At 35.8% G+C, this 22,187-nt stretch overlaps 1 protein-coding gene and 1 long non-coding RNA gene across 2 annotated transcripts; one reads left to right on the top strand and one right to left on the bottom strand.

Annotated features, from left to right (window-relative positions):
• The first annotated feature begins 4,026 nt into the window (after positions 1 to 4,026).
• Positions 4,027 to 5,915, top strand: LOC111025491 (exopolygalacturonase-like). Its single transcript, XM_088127867.1, has 4 exons — positions 4,027 to 4,222; positions 4,308 to 4,606; positions 4,783 to 5,304; positions 5,444 to 5,915. Exons 2-4 carry the CDS (start codon positions 4,604 to 4,606, stop codon positions 5,687 to 5,689), a joined length of 771 nt encoding a protein of 256 aa, XP_087983993.1. The 5' UTR covers positions 4,027 to 4,222; positions 4,308 to 4,603; the 3' UTR covers positions 5,690 to 5,915.
• An 8,851-nt stretch (positions 5,916 to 14,766) lies between these two features.
• LOC111025490 (uncharacterized) lies at positions 14,767 to 17,466 on the bottom strand. The gene is made up of 2 exons (XR_002603545.2): positions 15,031 to 17,466; positions 14,767 to 14,944 (listed from the first exon to the last, which is right to left on the bottom strand). It is a non-coding gene; the product is annotated as an uncharacterized LOC111025490 (long non-coding RNA).
• Between the last annotated feature and the right edge of the window lie 4,721 nt (positions 17,467 to 22,187).

The following is a 22,187-nucleotide window of genomic DNA, read 5'->3' as shown; positions in this document are numbered from 1 at the left end:
CCACAAGCTCATTGGGACCCGACAACACGTTAGGTCTAGAGGCCCATTTCTTGGTGTATCTCCGTCTCAGGTGGTGGAGGTTGATCTCTGGGGCAAGGTCTCTAATACCCTTCATCAGGAATTTAAAGCCTGCGTCGCGAAAGTCCTCCGTAAACCTATCGAAGTTGGGGTGAGCTCGGATGGTGTTCTCTAAGAACTCACCATTATGAAGTTTGGTTGTCTGTTTCTCCAACCTCAGCCTTCAAGTCAGTAACCTCGCCAACCAAGGTAGTGTTACACCTAAACAGCTCGAACTTCTCGACTTTGAGGCATTTCCTCTATTGTATGGCTTCTCTTTTAAGAGGGTCAAGTTGTGAGCGGTTTCCTTCTGAGCGTTTTCGAGACCAGACTTCTGCTTCTCAAGCTCAATCCTTAGCGCCTAAACCTCAGCCCTAGCCTTTTCTTACTCTCCCTCAACAGCAGCGGCAACCTCTATGGCAGCATAAGAGGCCTCCCTCTCCTTCTCGGTCAACTTATCATGACCGTCCAACTCGACCTTCATCATGACAGATGCATGCCAGATAGTATCTTGAGTCTACACAAGGGAAAGAGATAATGTCAAGAGTGTTCCAAAGATTGTTCATAATACAAATAGAAGAAAAAAAAATACCTCGGCCGCGTAGTCAATCATCTGTTGGATGGCTGACCAAGGGGTGCCGATGAATTTCGAAGAGCATCGCATGCACCTATCAAGGCTGACACTCCGCATTTGTGCAACTTTATCTTTCACACTGGTGCTTGAAGGCTTCACGTCGAACCTCATCTCAATATCCGAGGTGCCTCCCATCCTGACCTCGAGATCCTTGGTACGATCGATAATTTTGCCACGCCTATGCTCGGTCAAGGCCCGTTGAGAAGAAGTAGTCTTCCTCTTCTTCGCAGAAGACCCCTCATGGAAAGTTCTCAGCGGCGAAACCTCCAATGCATCACGTGAGGGATCACCCTACCCCCCCCCCCATCAGCAGCAGGTGTGCCCTAAGCGCACTTCAAACCAATCACGACCTTCGGAGTCGCCTTAATAGCCCTTGCACTTGAGCTCGGGCCAGCCTACAACTGATGGCCATGACTGAGATGCTTTCATTTCACGGAGTTAGGAAAGCCACAAACCATTGTTGCAAGTTAACCAAAATAGTAAGTCAAGATAGCTCGGAAAATTACAAGTCTTATGGCATAAGTGACCAAGGCTAGTCTACCTAGTTAGAAGTTGGGTTAAAGTGCCTTGACTGACAACTTTAATGGTTGGTAGTAAATTCCAAATCTCGGACGTGGACAGAAGCTTGTCAGTCAACAAGTTCTTTACCTTCCGACCTCTCTTTTACCAGTCCTTGAAGTACTTCAGGAACTCGAAGGACTGCTAGGTCAAGTTAGGAATGGGTTTGATAGCAACTGAAAAAGAAAAGAGAATTCAAAAAAAAGGAAAGGGTCAAACAGAAAAACAAAGGGCAATCATATAACGGGGTTCCTTACCTAAGTTCTCGAATCTATGGGGAATGTTGAAAAAAGGTTGGTCTTGCTCGTTCAATGCAAGTCACTCCGAAGAGGAATAAAACCACTTCCTCTTCCTCTTCCACCATTTTATAGAAGATGATCCCTTAATTATGCCTCGAGCTCCTTTTCTTGCGGAAAGGTAAAAATTTCAAGGTTTTTTGGGGATTCTCTTAACCTCGAAAAAAGCTAGGATCTGCTCGACATTAAGCAGCACAGTATCCCCTATTTCTTGGAACCTAAGCCACCACAGAACGCCTAAACCGAAACGCACACCCCATGCGTTAAGGGGTGAGCTAGGCAGGCACGAGGCCGTTCCTACTAAGGAACTCTTTGGCCGTATGGGTGAAGGGGTAACCTAAACAAAAACTCAAACATCTTTAAATAAAGGGTAACACACCCCTCAAGATCATTCTCGCCAGTCTCCCCTTCTTCAAGAAGATGAAGGCCTATGGAGTCAAGAATATTGTAATGCCTATAGATGGGGTTGAGATAGTTCTCCTGCATCTTAGAGTTGCACCCATTCACCTATCCCGAGGTAGAGGCACTACTGCTACTACATTCCCCTTCCGAGGTCTTAAAGCTCTTTGAAGGACATCTACCTTCTCCAGTTCCTTATTTAACATTTTCTCTAGGAATTACTAGAGGGCAGGGTACCGCGGTTCTGACCTGGCTCATTGGGAAACCCACTACTCGAGACACTATCATCACTACTGCTCGAATTGGACATCTCCAAGAAAAAGAAAAAGAATTACAGAAAAATATTTTTTTCTAAGGAAAGGGACTGACTAGAGGTGGTTCCGAGTTAACTAGGTCAGACTCAAGAATTTTTCAAAACGAAAGGAAGCATAAATGGCGGAGTTGGATCTGAGACCTATTTACAGTAGAGCAAAAATCCATTCCAGCCTTAAACGTGTTCGGGGTCAACGGTCCAGATCGAGCGGTATACTGAGCGTCAGAACACTTGAGTGTTGTAGTAGCTGTCATACCAACTTTTCATCTTCTCAAACAACTATATTTCTCACCTTAATATAGGAAGTCACCATTAGGCGAATTTTCAAACCCAAGAAAAAACTTCTCTGTCAGGTCGAGCTTGGACCAGCCAGAGAGGGGGACAATGTTTAAGGGTGAAAATCATACTGCCATATGGAGGACAAAGAAAGAGTCAGGTGGACACCCTTCAGTGTTCAGGCCACTTCTTATGGTTCCGAGGTGCCATCTTAGTCACGAATGCCCAAAGGGATACTACCCGCGGTGCGACCAACGTGAGGGTTCGACCCAAAGTGCCGAACATGACCGATCTTCAAGCTAATATGCATAACCACCTTACGGAAGGCTTGTCAGATTGCGAACCTATAAATATATGTCATCACTTCGACATCAAATTCTATCTGAAACTTCTTATTTAGACTGAGCTTATACTGACTTAAGTATCAAAGTATTTTCCTACCTTGTGCATTGCTTCACAAAGCTTGTCAGCTATACCACGTGCCCGACCTTGATCAGGTTTGACCTCACTCAGTTTTTCACAATTATGTTTATTTTGTTATTACTTTTAAATCTACATTATTTTTGTAATTTTTTCTTTAAATTACATTATTCTTATACTTAACTCATATTCTGGTGTTTTGATTCTAGATGGAAGTGAACAACTAGAATTGATTTTCTAATTTCCATTCTAAACAATTTCAAGTATACAACATTAAAAGTAATATATGACATATACAATTCTTATACATATTCTCTATCCCCAATCGGGGAATCTCCACCTCTATTCAAATTCCCCAATTAGAGAGTGAGACAAGGATGGAAACTAAAACACCCCACAAGGACGGACGGAACGGGGAATGTACCATCTCTTTGCTCCATCATCATCTCCTATTTATATTTATCTCATCAACCCATTGGTTAGTTTTTTTCCTCATAGCATTTATTTTTGAAAAGTCACAATACCAAAATAATGTCATATGGTCATTTAAATATATACAATATCCTAAAACAATTTTGAAACTTAAGCTTTCTTCTAAAAAAAATGAAAGTTATACATTCAAAACTATATAAGAAATTGAACAATTATTATAGATATGCATAGTGCATGACTAATATTATACAAAAGCCTTAGATCCCTTCTTCATCCTTTAATCATCGTTTGTTTATTTAACTAGCTAGCGCGGTTCTTTCGAATGAGAAGACGTCGTCTCCCACAACGTGTGGTTTTTTGTTTGGTCAGGAGAGAGACTTTAGGAAATTTTAGTTTCCAAAACTTTTTTTTTAATACAACCCAATACCCTATTTTTACTTTGAGAGAAATTTAAGGGAAGTGAGAAGTAAATGTTTGGTTTTAAACACAAGTAGGTCCCTGTAACTTTGACAAGTAAGAATTTGTTATGGCTAATTGGTGCAAAAGAGACCTAGTAATAAGGAAATATGAGTGGTGCCAAATTCAGCCATTTCTATATAAATACTTTTAATTGTAATTAATACATTCTAAACATTCTAAAAAATACTCGACCAAAAAAAAATAGAAAAAAGCAAAAAAGAAAAAAAAAAGTAGAAGAAGAACAAGATGGGAATGGAGTTGAATTTGGTGACTTTATCCCTCATGTTATTATTTGTATCAATCGTGGAAGCTCAGTCTAGCGATGGTATTTTTGATGTGACAAAGTTTGGTGCTAGACCTAATGCTGATATATCTAAGGTATAAAGAAAGTGTTTAATATTTGTTTATGAGATGGGAAACAAAAACTATGATAATTGTTAATTATGTTTTAATTTATGTATAGGCTCTGATGAGTGCATGGAAGGAAGCTTGTGCATCACCGATTCAAAGTAAAGTAATTATTCCGAAGGTGGCTTATAAGTTAGGTACAATTGATTTGGCAGGCCCTTGCAAAAGCCCTATCGAAGTTCAACTCCAAGGAACAATACAGGCACCAATAGATCTTATCGGAGAAGGTTGGGTTTAGTTTAAATATATCGACCACTTTACATTATCAGGTGGTGGAACTTTTGATGGCCAAGGAAAAGCAGCTTGGGAAAAAAATTATTGTGACAAAAATCCCAAATGTGATAGACTCCCATGGTACGTGCACTATCATCTAATCAATTTCTTTTTGGTGATTTCCATATATCATAGTTTATATGTTTATTAATCAATCTTATGGTTAGGATTTTAAAAATCAAACTGTCATCCCATATTTTTTTCTCTTAATTAAATATACGTATGCATGAGAATATTTGTTTACTATAAATGTGCAGAGTTTGAGGTTTAGCTTCATCACAAATTCGATCGTGAGTGACATAACTTCTAAAGATAGCAAAAATTTTCATGTACAAATTTTGGGTTGTAACAACCTTACCTTCCAACACGTGAATGTCAATGCGCCGGGAGATAGTATCAATACAGATGGAATTCATATTGGTCGTTCTACTGGGATTAATATCCTAAGTACAAACATCGGTACCGGAGATGATTGTATCTCACTTGGAGATGGTAGTAAGCAAGTAACAATTACTAATATGACATGCGGTCCTGGACATGGTATAAGCGTAGGAAGTCTTGGAAGGTACACTGCCGAAGAACCAGTTGAAGGAATCAGAGCTACAAATTGTACAATAATGAATACATCCAATGGTGTTAGAATCAAAACTTGGCCAGCTTCTCCTACTGCTACTGGAACCGCTTCTGATATGCATTTCGAAGATATGATAATGGTTAATGTTAGCAATCCGATTCTTATAGACCAAGAATATTGTCCATACAACCAATGTAACAAAAAGGTATTGGACTTTTGGTACTTTTAAATTTATTAATTAATTAATTTATTATTATTGTTATTATTATTTTTTTTTTTTTTTGCATTTAGAAATGTTTAAATGAAACTTGAAGAAATAATGTTATATATATATTGTTTTCCAGAGTCCATCAAAAGTGAAGATTAGCAAGGTTAGCTTCAAGAATGTCAGAGGTTCTTCAGCCAATGCACTTGCACTCAAACTTGTCTGTAGTGCCGAAGTTCCATGTGAAGATGTAGAAGTTGTTGAAATTGATCTCACTTACAATGGAAACGAAGGCCCTATTTCATCTCAGTGTAAAAACGTGAAGCCCATCATTTCTGGAAAACAAAACCCTCGTGCTTGTTCTTCCCCTGCTCCACCAGCATAAGTAATTGCGTAGATGATCATTTGATGTAGAAAATGGTGGAAGATGATCTATCTATTCTAAAGCTTTGTAATTATAGAACTTTGTAGCACTCAAGTTTTCATCGGAAAAACTTGTTAAAAAGGATTTTTCTTCTTCATATTTACAAATAAAGAGAAATATTATTAGGCGTAAACCTCTTTTTTTTTTTAATTCATAGGCTAATACCAAAACTTTTATGATGGAAGATAATATATCTACCCTAAAGATCTGTAATTTTAGAGCTTTGTAGCACTCAAGTTTTTGTTGGAAAAACTTGTAGTAAAAAAGGCTATTTTTCTTCGTATTTACAAATAAAGAGACATATTATTAGGCGTAAATATCTTTTTATTCATAGAAATATTTTTAATACATATAATATGATAGAGTTGTGCCATATTAATATATTTCTTTGATTAATTTTTAGCTAACATTTTAAAACTATTAAGTAAATAATTTTAGAATATTTGTATATTCTAATAATAAATTGTGGATCACATATATATTAATAAAGGGGCAATTAGAGGAATGACTATATTAAATAGTGCGACTTCAAAAGTGCCAAAAGAATGCAATATCATAAAAGTGGCCATAGTTAAAGTTCAACACTACAATTAAATGTTGACAAATATACCATCGCATCAAAATAGCTAAAATTATCCTACAATTACCCCTAAAATTTTGTGGCAAAAATACCCTTGAAATAAATGTTTGCTACACCTTAATCTTAAGAAATAAAATAGTGAATCAAAATTTTTAAGTTGAAAATTTATAGTTTCTAAAATAATATCTATTGAATGAATACTCTTAAATAAAATAAGATTAAGAGGCAGAAGAATATGAAAAATTGTCTAACATAACGTAAAATCAATTTAGAAAATTAGAAAATGAGAAAAAAAAAAGAATTGAAAAATCAAATGTTGTTTTTAAAATTATGGAGGGAGTACCTACATTGGGAGACATGCAACTTGATACCGTGGGAATCTCAATTATTGAGGTTCATAGCTAATGGAAACGTCTCCTTCCTCCCCAATTTCACTTTCTTGTAGCTTTTTTTCTTCTCATGCCCTAACTCAATGCTTCTAGCTCCCTCTGAACCCACGTCTTGTCAATCGCGCCTGCCTACAAGGGTAAAGCTTCAGGTGACAGAACTCAACGCCTCCAAACCATGACGAGAACGGCTGTCTACAAAGGTATGTACTTCATGCTAGCGCCCGATTCAAAGTTTTCCTTTGTTCTTCCACCAAAATTTTCAACTGTATGTTTTCTATCCACCCGAAACTTGCTTCGATTCATACAATTTGTTGCTCTATAGTTCCTTGATTGTTCCTTTAAATAAATGTCGTTTAAATAATAGACTGTTGGTTTTTTAATAGGTAACAAACTTCCAATTTTGAGAAGATTTTGTTGGACACACATGATTCCATGTAGGACCCGTGGTCGCTTAGGGGAAGACTTGGGATTTTGCTGCACAAAAGGTTGTTTAGATTGGAATAATAAATTGTTCTTAAGATTATGATAAATTGTTGAACAATTGCCGATTCCCCATTATAATATGTTCATGATACCCGTCTTCTTGTCCTTGTAGATATGGTCAAAGGTAAAGCAATAGCAGGTAGCGTTCAAGCCAACGATTGATAGCTGCTGGGATAATTCCTTCGAGACCAAAGTCGGAGAAATTGGGCACAATATCGTTGGATAGCGAGGACAAGGTTACAATAAATCTACCTCTTTAAGTTTAAGTTTAGCTATATGTCATACCTAATTCACTGTATGTGTAGGCTGAGAATTCTCTTACTAAGGACGCAAGTACCCAATCCAAATGGACACTATAGAAGAGACACATACCTTTAAAAAAGACGTCAGAAACAGTCAAAATATAGTAAAATAGAAAAACGAAGAGCCGGTGAAAAAAAAAAGAGCAATCAAGTAAAACAAAAGCAAATGATGAAGAGGTTAAGAAAAAAAAGAAAACGAAGAAGAACCTGAATGGCCAAGTGAAAACAGCAAGGTAAGTATGATTTAAATTCGGTTTATATGGATATTATTGCACATTGCAATATTTTCTTCTCTTCCAACTGGATGTTCAAAAGTCAAATGACGGGAAATCACCCGATAATAACGAATATTCAGACGAATACAAGATGAACAACTTCGACAATAAGGAAGAATCAATGAAGAAATCAAAAGAGATTGTGTCTCGAGCAAAAAAACAAAAGACTTCAAAAACAGTGTAAAAAATGTATGATGTTGTTAAATTTAATACTAAATAACGTTGTCCACAAAATCAACATGCTAATTTTGTGGTTTCAGATCATTCTAAAAAAAGAACATATACAAAAAGTTATAAATATGAATAAGGACAAAGAGCAAAAGGAGAACACTACAAACGTGGTGACGCAACAGAACGAGCATCAAACTGAGGTATTTTCTTATTCATACGTCGTATATAATAACACTTACACAGTACTAAAAGTAGTTTACTTACAATATAATTTGTAGCTAGCTTGCATCATTTCATTACTTATTTAAATTTTACTACGGTTAAGGATAATATGTACTTAATGAAAATGTCAAGAAGAAACCAGGCACTGAAAATAAGTCATTGCTGCAGGGGGGATAATAGATAGTATTTGAGCAAACCTAGACGAGAAACATAATGATAGGTTTAGGAAAATCTGTTTTGGCTATTTCTTGGATTTCACAATTAGCAAGACCTCATATGAACTTCTCCTTCACCTGATCCAACGCCTTTGTAAACCAAGAAAGGCATCGAAATTAAACTTCTATATTAGGGGAAAGATATTAAAGTTTGGAATCAAGGAATTTGCCCTAGTGATAAGGTTGAACTGTGGTCCATTGCCCCAGATAGACATGGATAAGGTGAAGGGAGAATGACACATAAGGAGTGTTTATTTCAAGGGATAAAAGTTTGTGACAAGGAAACACCTAAACCTTGTTTTCAAGGTTAACAAGAATGCACTTGAAGAAGATAATGTGAAGATGACCTTGCTATATTGTTTAAATAGTTTTCTTTTACCACACACGGACTCAGTCCATGTTCAGATGGACTACATCCTAATGGTAGACGATGAGGAATTATTCAATAGCTACCCATGGGGGAAGATATCATTTGACCTTCTTATCGACTACATGAAATAAACTGCCAGACAGCCCGGGGTTAATAAGTGTAGGGACGGGTGATACCTTCACTTAGTACCCCGCAAATTATTATGCACGGAGGATTGAGTATGGGACTCTACGAATGGTCAACTGGGAAGCCGAACTACAACCATAGTGGAAGGAATTGTCTGTAAAGATTTTTGACTCACCAATGGTAATGTTCTAATTACTCTTTTTTAAAATAAATTGTATTGTCAACCTGTTTACATTACTAAATACCTCACCGTCTTGTGTAGCTGGAGGTGGTCCCAATGGAGCTAACCGAGGAGGAACTCACCATACAATATATGGTGTCATTCCTCCAAGAGCAAGATGCAGCAGCAATAGAGGGGGATCCATGACCTGGCATTTATGACGCAGGGTACTGCAATAGGGATTAACGTGTTTGATTGTAATTGAAAAGAAACAAAATTAAGTTGTACAAAGACAGAACAAAATTGTGGGGAAGCTTGATGGTGTTATGACAAGCTTAAATCTTATTTTTTTAACATTTGAAGACAAGTAGTGGACTGGAGAATGACAGACTCGGTAGGTTTATGATGAGAGGGGACGTGACTATAGGAACTGCCTTTGAAACTATCTATAAGGTAAATATGTGATCATACTGTGTTAAAATATTGACCCAGCATTACAGTTTCATCCTGATATATGAAGGTTGTAATGTTGCAGGGGACATCATCTTTTACAAATGAGCTTGAAACTCTGGAAGCCGAAAAACAAAAAGATAAGGAAAAGGCTGACCATCCAGTTGATGATCACCACCAAGAAAAAATCCTGGCGGTGCAAAGTAAAGATGATGAGGAGGACCCTACGGGTGGACAAAGACAATCCCACCTTGCGGTTGTGCACGGTGACTACTAATGCAGGCAAGGTCTCAGAAAAAGAAGCCACTCAAGATAAAACTCAGGTAGCGAAAAAAGAACATGATCTTTGATGGACTTGATGATATTGATGATCAAATCAATGAGGTGACTCCATGTATTGACGAGAACAAAATTATTGAGAAGATGAAATGACACAAAAAGAGGCAGCGACAGTAGGAAAGGTAACCCGTTGTTTTATTTAGATGTATAGTATTGAGTTTTGTGTCCTTAGTATTAATATTTGTGAGGTTCCATCTCAAAACCAATTAGTAATGAGAGGAGTAGCCCATGTCTATTATAAACCATTGTAAGGTCCCTTTTCTTTTCAAGGTGGGATCCTTAACATGCCCCCTCAAGATCATGGCTCTTTTGGGTTATCGATCTTGGCCTGATCCCATTTTGGGACTAGTTGCTTGTTTGAGCTTTTTGGGCTCTGATACTATATTAATATCTATGGGGTTCCATCCCAAAACCAATTGGTAATGAAAGTAGTAGCCCATGTATATTATAAACCATTGTAAGGTCCCTTTTCTTTTAAATGTGAGATTCTTAACACTTAGCTCGTGTATTTGTAATGAATAAACAATTTATTTATTCAATAATGAGTTATTTATTAGTTCTTTGCATTACTCGTATTCCAATAAACTAAGATTTAAGGTTATTTAATGTAAATGGAACAGTATATATATTTGATATACAATATATAGTTAATATACAATGTATCTATTTGATATACAATATATAATTAATATACAGTATAATTCGTACAAGTGGATAATTCTCTAGTAATAACCTAAATGGTCTATGGTAAATGGATAAGTTTGGGTAACTTATCCCGGTAACACTATTGATATGACCTGCTTTGTAATAGTTACAAACAACTTTATTCAATTCGTTCATGTGAAGACATGCGAGTGGGGGTATCCTATACAATGAGTTAGTATAAGATCGGACCGCGAATTAATTAATCTTTAGTAATAATACCGTAAACTAACTAGATTAATATTTCATAGGATAACCAGGTAACTCAATCTTAATCCAGAGCAAGTTATGGATTCCTACCTATAAGAGATCGCCTTTTGATTTGTATGGGTGAAAGTGGCCCGATTCGGTCTGCCGACTCAATAATCCTACCATTTTGGGGACGAGACCGAGTGGGGAGCTAAGAAGATAATTACGGAAGATGGAGTTCACTCCTTCCCAACTTTAGGGTAAATAAATGAGTGTTCCCTTAAATGCTGACCTTGAGACTTGAACAAGGGGCCCCACGACTTCTGTTTAATGGTCGGACCATAAACAGGCTATTCATTAGAGGAGCAATGGTACTTAAGGTGAAAGAGGTAACTCAAGGGTAAAATGGTAATTTGATACAACTGAAGTTACGAACACTCGTGAATGATTGATTTGCCGTCAATGGTCAATTTCTGTGGATGCAAAATATTCTACAATGAGAAGAGTGCAGTTGTGGGTCTTTTGTGGAGTGAGCCATAGTTAATGAATTTTGATTAATATGGTTAATGAGTTTAATCAAATCATCTTGTGTCATTGGAGCTTTTTATCTGTAGGTCCATTAGGTTCCTTTGCTAGCTCAGAACAGATAAAATGAGGATCAAGATTTTGAAAGAATTTGAAATGTTCAAATAGGGAACGGACATAATGTATATTGATACATATTAATTTTGGATAAAGATTCGCAATTAATACTATATATTATGAGAGAAATATTTGAATAAGATTCAAACAATAATTCATTTGAATTGGATTCATCTTAAAACTATATGTTAGAATTAACATGCATAAGATGTACATTAAAACTATAGGTTATACAAGAGATGCATTTGAATATGATTCAAATATATGGTTTTAATTAAATATGTGATATTTAATTAAAAGTTAAATAAATAATGGTTAATTATCTATTTAATTAAAAAACTTCATTTTTTTAAAACTTTATTTTTTTCCCATTGCTTTGAAAACCCGGGAAGGATCCCACAATCCAAATTTCTCAACCAAGAGATTTAGGGAGGGGACAGAAGAAGATTATGTAAACACTTACTCGAAATCTCACTTATCAGATTCCATTGTGTCTTCCACAATTTTTTCTGAAGAATTCGCCATGATATATCTGATCCATGCATAATATCATGAAAAATGGATACAAATTTTTGGCTGCTACTTAGTATCGGCAATAGGTCTGAAAAAGTATCTAAAAATAGAAAATTTAGATATTTGTACCCTGTCGAAGTAAGGAACCATGGCATATATGTTTGGAATAGATTCCATTTTGAGAGAGTTGAAAAAGCACTATCTCGTTGAAAGGTTCTATACATCTGCCCTTTCTCAAGGCATTTCTTTAGACAAAGATGCCGAAGCTGTGGGATGTAAAAATGCATCGGTAGGGGAGCGTTCCGCCTTAGAGGGAAGCACCCGCGCGAGCGGTGGTGGACGAGTGGTGGTGTCTATGCCGATCTAGAAGGAGTTCTTAAAAAAGGTAAAAACTCATTCTTCCCTCTTTTTTAGTTTTTCTGTGTTTTCAAATTTCAAAAGAAAATTCACATCCCTTCATATAGACGGTATAAAGTGAAACATGTAATCGTGTAATCATAATGTATGCAAGAAACATCCAAACTTAGTCACAGAACGCTTCCAAAGACATCTGCTAGAAGCGGAGTAAATAGTTTGGAAACGGTGAGTAATCATATAACTATGTATACTTATTATTTAAAAGTGGTTTGACATTTTAGAAATGCATAGGTCATCGGGATCAAAAAAACAATAGGTACTCCACCCTAAGATTGGGCTTGCAGAAGGGAGGTCAATACTTCAGTAGATACTATGTATAGTGAATGTAGTTAGCTACATGAATTGTCATGCTAACATTGTGTATTTTAATTTTTAGCTGAACATCAGTTTAACAATGCAAAGAAAATATTTATTGGCCCATGATAAAACAATGAAGAAGGTGGAGGGTTCCACTGAAAAATATTGCTACAGGCATCTTTATAAACACAATGAGGGGGAAAACCATTGCGCCTAAGAGCCACCAAAGAGATACCATCAGCCGTCGTTTGAACTCCTAAGTCAATCCCAAGAACCACGGAGTGACTCCCTTTTGCCTGAAACTTTCTACTTCATTCACATTACAAACTTTATGCCTTACTTGGAGAACGGAACTTTGTTTATGATTTCTTTATACTATGTATAGACCGACTTTAACTCATCATCTTTATTTATGCTTTCTTTGTTTATGTTCGCCACAAAAACAAAATTGGCTAATATTGTTGACTTGCAAGATTTGGAAGTCACCACTTGTTGTAGCTTTATTTATGCTTTCTTTTGACCATGGGGTGACTACGTATTTATACTATTATATGGACAGTTTAATTCTATGTTGGGTAGAGGTGTTCACGAGTTGGGTTCGGTCGGGTTTAGGTGTTTTTTTGGACCAACCCAAAAATTTGGCTTGGACAGGTAGGAGAACCAATGAAACCGACTATACTATCCAACTCAACCCAACCCAACCCTATATTTTTCGGGTTGGGTCGGATTGGGTCCTCAGGTTACTTTACTTGCTATTTTCCTTTTCAAACAAGGGTTGGGATGGGATGAGCAGCGGACGGCTGTACACAGAATGGAATGGCGATAGCGGCGGCGTGAGGCAAACGACGGTGAGAGACGAACGGTGGCGAGAGACGAACGACGGCGAGATAGAACGACGGCGAATAAAGGTGAACTACAGCGAACGGCGACAAAAACAAAGGCAAATATAGGCGAACGGCGACAAACAAATGGGAATGGTAGCGAACAAAGGGGAGCGGCGGCGAACGATGGTGAACAGCGGCGAACGACGACTTAAGATAGTGAGATTGAGATATGTGGGATGAGATTGAAAGAGATGGGATGAGATCGAGAGAGTCAGAGAGATGAGAGGAGATTGAGAGAGGTGGGATGTGATTGAGAGGGTTAGAGAGATGAGAGGCGACTACAAACCTTGAACTTAAAAAACATAAGATATATATATATATATCGGTTCAGGTTAAACCGATGTTTTCCCTTCTTAATCCGAGAACCGAACCAATCCGGTCGATTCTTTAAAATTAGAACCCAACCCGAACCGAGCATATACTTAACTCAACCCAACCCTCACGTGAGGGTTGGGTTCTTCGAGTTACTGGTTTTTTTAACACCTCTAATGTTGGGTAGTAAATGATATATTTGCAATTATTTTTGATCAATCTCTATAGGTAGATCTGGCCATTTGTGTATATAGAGATTTAAGGGGTTCATAAAAAAAATAGCATAAGTAAATATAGCATCAAACTTTGTTTAAGCTTTCTTTATACTATGTATAAATAGACTTTAACTCGTCGTCTTTGTTTATGCTTCCTTCGTTTATGTTTGCCACAAAAACAATATTGCTATTATTTTTAACTTGCAGGATCTGGAAGTTACCACCTCTTGTAGCTTTATGCTTTCTTTTAGCCATTATGGGTAACTACGCATGGAAAATTTGATTATATGTTGAGTACAAAATCGTATATTTGCTATTATATTGGACTAGATTTCCATGCTATATTTACTATATCCTACCCTATATCACCTATCTCGGTAATAAAATACAACTTATATAAGGTGATGGTGTAACTGTTTGTATACACTCTGTATTGATTATCCTCAAAAGTTGTTTGGAAAACAAATAACAAAAAATAACCCTTACTGTTTATTATCAAATAGGCAGTAAAGCTTACAAATGAGAATAGGCAAATTAATGTCAGATTGAGTTCTTACACCGTCTCCGATTGTGTCATAACCAACCACATCTACCACACTTTACTGTCGACCTCTTTTCAATAGGAGCAAGAAGTCTCTTTTTTCGTGGCCTACCAACAGAACACTTTAAGTTTGGAGGTATGATGTATGTCTCGTGTTGACCAAATGTTGAGGTCATGTTGTAAGTTTGACCAATTGGATGTATGTTGCTCTAATATAGTAATTACAATGTTGACACTTCATAGAAATCATAAACAAACATATTTAAATTCAACACTCTCCGACCAATAGCAAGACATGCATGTGGGCATGGGATCAAGTTTAAGTCTGATTGTCTACATGTGCATGTACGGTTAAGAATATTAACTTCATATTGCTTGCTTCGTACTTGGATTCTGAACTGATGATCATTAACTGAGTATACCTATAAAATTACATATAAAATATATCAATAAATAACACAAAGAAAAAATATAATTAATGGATAAATGCTGTGGAATTAAATCTTACATCTATTGTGCGACTCCCTTTCAAGTATGGAGCGTAGTACTTTCGCAGTTCATGGCCTGATATGTACTTGTTAAAAATTAGAAAACGACATCCGCGGATAAAACCACTTTTGCAAAAGATCTCTGATATACTCTAAAAGATATATAACTGGAAACTCATTAGCTTCTTTTAGGATGGAGTTCAAACTCTCAGAAATATTTATTGTCAATAAGGCATAGCGGTTCTCCATAGAGAATGCACGAGTCCAATTATGATAGCCTATTTCTTGTAATAGGTGGTACTATCTATTCCAATTGTCTCATATAAAATTCAAAAACATCAGATGTATATGAGTTCGCACATATGTGAAATAAACGGTCAATAGGTTTACATCTATGTTGTTGTTTAAGGTCTTTTAATAAATGAAATACACAAATACCATACTGTGCAGAATCGTATACATTGTTTACTTCCTTCCATATGCTACTATGTCGATCGAACACTATAACTAAATCTTCCGGTTCTCCAAATGCTACCTTCATATTTAAAAAACATCATTCCCGAGATGCATCATTCTCTGAGTTAACAATAGCGAAACCCAATCGGTATATTTGGGAGTTCCCATCAAAAGTACAGGTCGTCATTAGAGTGCCCTGGAATTTATTTTTAGGGATGTGTTATCAATAGAAAATACTTGAAGGCAGTGTTTCCATCTATCTATTGATGCTGCCAAACTCATAAAGAAAAATTTAAAGCTCCCATCACCATAAATCTCGTGGGTTGTGTACGTCCCTGCAAACATATATAGGATAAATACGCGTATAGACAGAATAAAGACACAGAGTCAGTAAAGATACACGTGGTATCATGATTTTCTTGATCAGCCTAGCTGCAAACGACGGGATGAGAGCATACGACTATTCAGGTGATCCCCTTAATGAGTTTAAAGCTTTCTCCCTTCCTCTCTAGGCTTTGTCATAACTAATATTGATTTCATGCTTCTTCCTAACGTAATCAATTATGTGTCACGTGGACTACAATGTCTCCTGTTGTTCATGCTTAACATTGTCTTCGCACATCCACTTATCGTTGTATAGTCATTGCGAATATCATCAATTGAACATGTGTTCTTCGGTACAAGTTTTCTAACAATCCATAATTTATCGTTGCCATATCGAGAGGAGCGAATATACCACTTGCATGTTTCTTCGATTCACCTTACAAACAGTTGTTTCTAGTTTGATTTGATTGTTTTAAACTGCAATTCTTCCTTATTTTGAAAAATACATAATTCTTTCAATGAGAAATTAAAGGGAGCACAATCAAAATCAATAGGGTCCATGAAAATAAATTTCTTCCTCCTAAGGCAAACTACATTCTAAGTGACGTTCACACTTACACTGCCCCGTAGATGGTGTTATATACGGGGTCAGTATCCACAACTATGCAGTAGTTGCTGCACATGACATTCGACAAAACGGATATGGCCCACACTGCATCCCTATCTACTGATAGCCTCATAATGATTGACTTGCTCGCACCATTTTTGAACAATGAAAGTCGCGTAATTTTCTTACCTTCTGGAAAATGAAGATCTCTAGAGATGTATGCAATGAGTTGTTGTAGGGTGGAACCAAATGGAATTGAAACGTGCCCAATACTGAACCCTTGATAATTATCCTTCTCCTCCCAGCTTCCATCATGTAAAATCGTGGCTACAAATAATTGCATAGTATTCCCGCGTTGCTTGATTTAAATTCTCAACCAATATAACGAAAATGGGAATTTATGAAACTCGTGTAAGAATATTTAAGATGGTGATTGCTGTGGAATTTATTAACGAATTGGTTAGGTTTGTAATACATTCTAATTAGATTACATTGGAGACAATTTAACAATATTTTAAAATAGTTTGAATGATATTAAGAATAAAAAATTAGTTAGATGGAAGTTCGAAATAAGATTTTGCGATTTTATTATGTAAAGATTTTAATAGTTTGGGTATGTAGATATTTCAGGGATTCATGTGATTTATGGAAGCTGGGAGACTGAAAATGTAGAGAGCTGCAGTGGAGAAATGACGCGAGGGCATACAATGTGAAATCTAGTATCAAATGTGTGGGAGGCATAAATATGGAATTCCTGATGGAGAAAATACATACATGCGCAGCGGAAGTGAGCAAGAATCGAAATAACAATCTAGATGCATAATACAACCTAGGATTAAACATGCAGGATCATACATTATGATGCTTAGAGATAAGTAGAGAAAAATACAAACCTTTGTAGCTCTTAAAAAATCTTCAAATGGCTCCAATGAAGGACCACCAAGAGATCTTCCTAGCTATTCTCAAGGCTTGAAATAGAGTGGTGTGACTCTTTTTAGAGAATGAAAAAATTAGAGAAAAGTGGAGCTAAAAGGAGTTATGTAAGCTTTTTGAAAACACATCAAATGGCCAAAGGTTCCAAGAGAGCTTGATGTTTGAAAAAAAGCCTTCTTAAATAGGCAAATTACATGCAACTCTTGCATGTCAAAATTCACTAAAAGCTTACAACACATATTCCACTCATGCATGGTATGACTAAGTGTCAAAATGCATGTCTAAGTTCACCAAAAGCTTACAACACACATTCCACTCATGCATGGCATGGCTAAGTGTCAAAAAGTGGATTTTTGAGATTATTTAAATGTTCCACTCAACAAGTTAGTGGAATTTTCCACCAACTTGGTTAAAAACATTATTTTAATCTACTTTAGTCAACTTTTGACTTTCTCTGGTCAAAGTCAACTATTTGACTTTTTCCAAAATCCGATGTTTGATGAAATCCATGCCTCTGATTATGAATCCGCATTCATAATTTTAATATTTAAATCTTATTTAAATATTTTGTCCAAATTTCTCAAATTGATATCATATATCAATTACTTAATCATATCTCATATGATTAACCTAATTCGTACGATTTGAATTATTCCTTCAAATTATTCCAAGTTTATTCCTATATGAGCTAGCCAGGGGACCTTATGGACCTACAGATCATGAGCTCCAACGATCCGAGATTAACCGGTTAAACTCTTTAACCTAGTTAACCAACAATCGTTAACTACGCGGTCACTCCACTAAAGCCCGTAGCTGCACTCTCCTCACTGTAGATGTATTATGTCCATTTGATATAACCATGATCGGTAAGTCGACCCTTCACAGGTTGTTCGTAATTACAGCTGGGTCAAAATACCGCTTTACCCCTGTAATTACCTCTTGTTCCTTAAGTCCCACTAATCCTCTGATGAACAATGATTTGTAGTCCAACTATCAAATCAAAAAATCCTCTCAAACCTTTTGATGAGGGTGGCGCCAATTGTTCAAGACCTGGATTCAGCCCTTAAGAGAACAACCTCTCTACTATCCCAAAATTGGGTAGAAGTGAATTCCTTCTTGCACCCTATGTCCCTAGCTATCTACCGGGTCTTACCCCTGAAATGGGAGGCTTATTGAGCCAGCGCTGTTGAGCTGCTTTCACCTATGCAGATCTAAGGATAATCCCGAGTAAACAGAAGTTCATAGTTAGCTCAGGATTAAGATCGAGTTACCTAGGCCATCAAAGTTAAGATAGTCAGTTTCAAACAGTAAACGGTGTTATAAAGTAAAAGTGACTATCTCATGGTCCGGTCTTATGCAAACTCTTTGCACGGGACACCCCCACTCGCATGTCTTCACATGAATGAATTAGGATCACATCGTTTGTACTAGCTACAAAGTGGGCCGCATGCATAGTGTCCCCAGAATAAGGCGCCCAACCTTATTCCTATACTATAGACCATTTAGACTGTTAACTCAAACTTGATCCATATTTATGTCTCTTACATAGAGTTTGAGTCTCAGGTAACAGTCTAGGATCCTTTATTTTATTGGATTTAGATATAGTAAGAACATTTTATTGGATCAATAACTATTTATTGATTAAAGCCTTCAATAACAACTTTATTGAATGATAAAAGTATATCTGTCATTTTCAAACTATGAGTTTTAGGACATAAAACCCAACAATTCCACCCTCCCATAATTTTCGAAAATACAAATCTGGTCATCATGTACAATTTACAAAACCTTTGACCATTTTTCAATACGGTGTCCTCTACGTAGCCATTACTCGAGATTTCCTTCAATACAATCATTATTGGATTATTTGATGGGCTAACTAAAGTGATATGTAAGTAATGGACGCATTGACTTTCATTGAGTATGGACTTTCATTTATGTGGATACTGATTTACTCTTACTGTACTTAATGGGGGTCCAGGGAAGAGTCTATAAATAGAATACAAGGGCTATGGTCTCCAATACACTACGCATATTACAGGAGAAGCGTGTTTAGCTGAGGAAGATCTAATCCAATATTGAGGTACAATGTAAAACGTGATAAGATTCAGGTTTGATCGTTCTTCATTTATGTTATTGATTCTAATAACTCGATATGTATGATCGTGGAGTCATTGCTATTGTTAGAAATCTAACAGATAAATCAATTATTTGAAGAAGTCAAAAATTGTTGTTTTCACAACTTAAATTTCATGAATATTTCAACATTTAGTTGACCTAGACAATTGTTTATGTTATATTCTCTCGAGTGACTATGTTTAAATTGTATTTCAATTAAATGAATATGTTTTTTTTGATAAATGATATGAATCTTTATAAACTTTCATTGATTTTTTTACTTCAATATATACATATATCTAGTATTTAACTACTTGGAAGAACAACCTAATTACTAGGAGTGAGTTAAGGAAGAAGACAAAAGAAGTAGGTGCAAAGAGAAGAGTGTTAGTTATTAAGGAAAAGGAAGAGGGTATCAGTAAACTAGTACATTTGATTTTTTTTTCCACTTTCATCAAAACCAAAGTCTACCACTTTTCAATATGATGAAACCTGACCTTATTCACACTAGATAATTTAGATGACTAGTACCTCTTGACCTATATCAACAACAAATGTAGGTATCATCTTCTCTTTCAAAGGTTTTTCCAGAATACCCATAGGACCTTCTTTGAGATGAACTAAAAAACAACAAAGAAACAAAAGGGAGAGGGCTGCAATCTCATTACCTCGAGACAGTTTCACACCATAAAGCATATTCTAGAGGAGTTCGACCATAGGGAAGAAAAGAGAGACCAATTCGTAAGGACTAGAAGTATTCCGCAGTAGACCTTGACCCATTGTTATTTTGAGGTCATATATAGTATTTAGAGTTTATCTCAGTTTAGTAGTGATCTTGTGACTCGAACCTAAACCGTGTTTTGCCCAGAGATGCCTAGTTAATAGTTGCGCCTCAACGCATGTTAGGGAGAATGATCTAGCTCTAAGTTTGAATGACATTGCACCTCTAACCATAACTCATTCGCTCCTCCCCCTTCCCCCAACAAAAACCAGTAGTTGAAGAAGAAAATGAGGGATAATGCTACCCTTTTTTCAGTACTTAAGAAATATAAGAAATGGATAGAAAAAGTTGTTGACGAAAATATGAATGCAATTGAGGTAACGATCATTGAATCTTAGGAAGCAACCATTCTAACTGTTGAAATAGTCCTTCCATCCATCGCAACAACTATCCAACAGACTATTGCACCACCAAACAACTCGTGAATAAGTCATATATAAGCGTATAATTGTTGAGATGTATGCCCTAAACTTTTGACATTAGGTACACTAATTAGATTTAAATAAAATAAATTTAATAATTCATTGCGGTTCTTGGTGACAAAACTGAAATTGATTTGTAGACACCATATTTTGTTGGACTCAAATTTTATTTTATTTTCATTTTTTTATTTAGTAAAAGAAAGTAATTTTAGTTTTTATTTTTTTTAATTAGTGTTTTTAAAGAAAATAAAGAAATAACTAAAAGCATTAAATAAAAATAAAGTTATTTTGGTTTTTTAGAGAAAATTAAGCATTTTGGGAGGTTCTTTTATTTTAAATTGAGTTTTATTTATTTTTTAAGTGGATCAAAGCTAATTAATAAAAAGTTTGCAATTTTGAAAGCTTCTTAGTCAACTGTTACATTGGTGGTTTAATTCTCCTCCGCTTTATCTCTAAAGTTAGTTTTGTACCTCCTAAAGATACCTTTTCTTTTACCTATAAGGGAAAGTCTTCCCCTCTCTCTTACCTTCTATTGAGCTCCGGCGACTGTAGGACATGACGGCATCCTCTAGCGGAGGCAAGACTCGACGGTGCATTTTCTGAGTGGTCCTACACAAACTCTGGCGACCTCCATCATTCCGTCACTTGGTGAGTAAATGTGAATTTTTAACTTTTTTAAAGCAAAGAAAAGAAAGTTTCTTTTAAACGAAACCAAGTTTTTTTTTTTTTACTTATAAAGGAGGAAACCTTTTAATAAGGTTTAAAAAAAATAAAAGATTTATGTTTTAAAGGGTGAAAGTAAATAAAAATAAAGATTTTAAAAGGATCAAATTGTTTTAATAATAAGTTTTTGAAAGGAAAATAAAAGAATTTGATAAATAAATTTTTTTAATAAAAAGAGTTTTTTTGGTAAATCAGTATGAGTTTTATAAGAAAGGTTTTGTTCTCAGTTTTAAACAATATTTTTTTAATTCAAAATAAATAAGAAGTTGGTATTTTAAAAAAATAATAATAAAAGATTTTGTTTTAAAGTAAAGTTTGGTTAAATTAAGTTTAGAAAGAAAAACAAGAGTAAAAGATTTTTTTAAAATTAAATTTGTTTTTAAAATAAACGAATTTCAAATTGTAAATAAAGTTTGATTTTTGAAAAAAATGTTTTACTTCCAAACATTATTTTAAAGACTTATTTTTTTAAATAAAAGATTTTATTTAAAAAAATAAGTCTTTAAAGTTTGCAACCTTGAGTGTTGGTACAGTAGTAAGAGGTTTGGGTGTTGACAATTATGATCCAAGTTCGAGCCCTTATGATTCATAGTCGCGATTTTGGAACCAAGCGTGATGGAGATTGGTTCCTAGTTGCCATCCTGAATGGATCCGATTAAAGTATACCTCTCAGGCAGCATTCGTGCAGATTCGAAAGAAGCAAAGAAGCTCGGCCATAAAGTAGCAAGGTTTATCCTCCAAGATGGGACCTTGTACAAACGTGGGTTCTCGACGCAATTTGTAAAAATATGCCAAAACTACCAGTATTTCGCC

Source organism: Momordica charantia (assembly GCF_013281855.1).
Source record: "Momordica charantia cultivar OHB3-1 chromosome 8 unlocalized genomic scaffold, Mcharantia_2.0 BLBB01000008.1, whole genome shotgun sequence".
NCBI classification, from domain to species: Eukaryota; Viridiplantae; Streptophyta; class Magnoliopsida; order Cucurbitales; family Cucurbitaceae; genus Momordica; species Momordica charantia.
Note: the sequence above shows the minus strand (reverse complement) of the source record. Positions and strands in the feature narration are given on the sequence as shown.

Bases quoted from the DNA above. Each gene is read 5' to 3' on its own strand.
- LOC111025491 (XM_088127867.1), top strand. The intron at 5,305-5,443 runs GTATTGGACTTT...ATTGTTTTCCAG, and splicing joins ACAACCAATGTAACAAAAAG to AGTCCATCAAAAGTGAAGAT.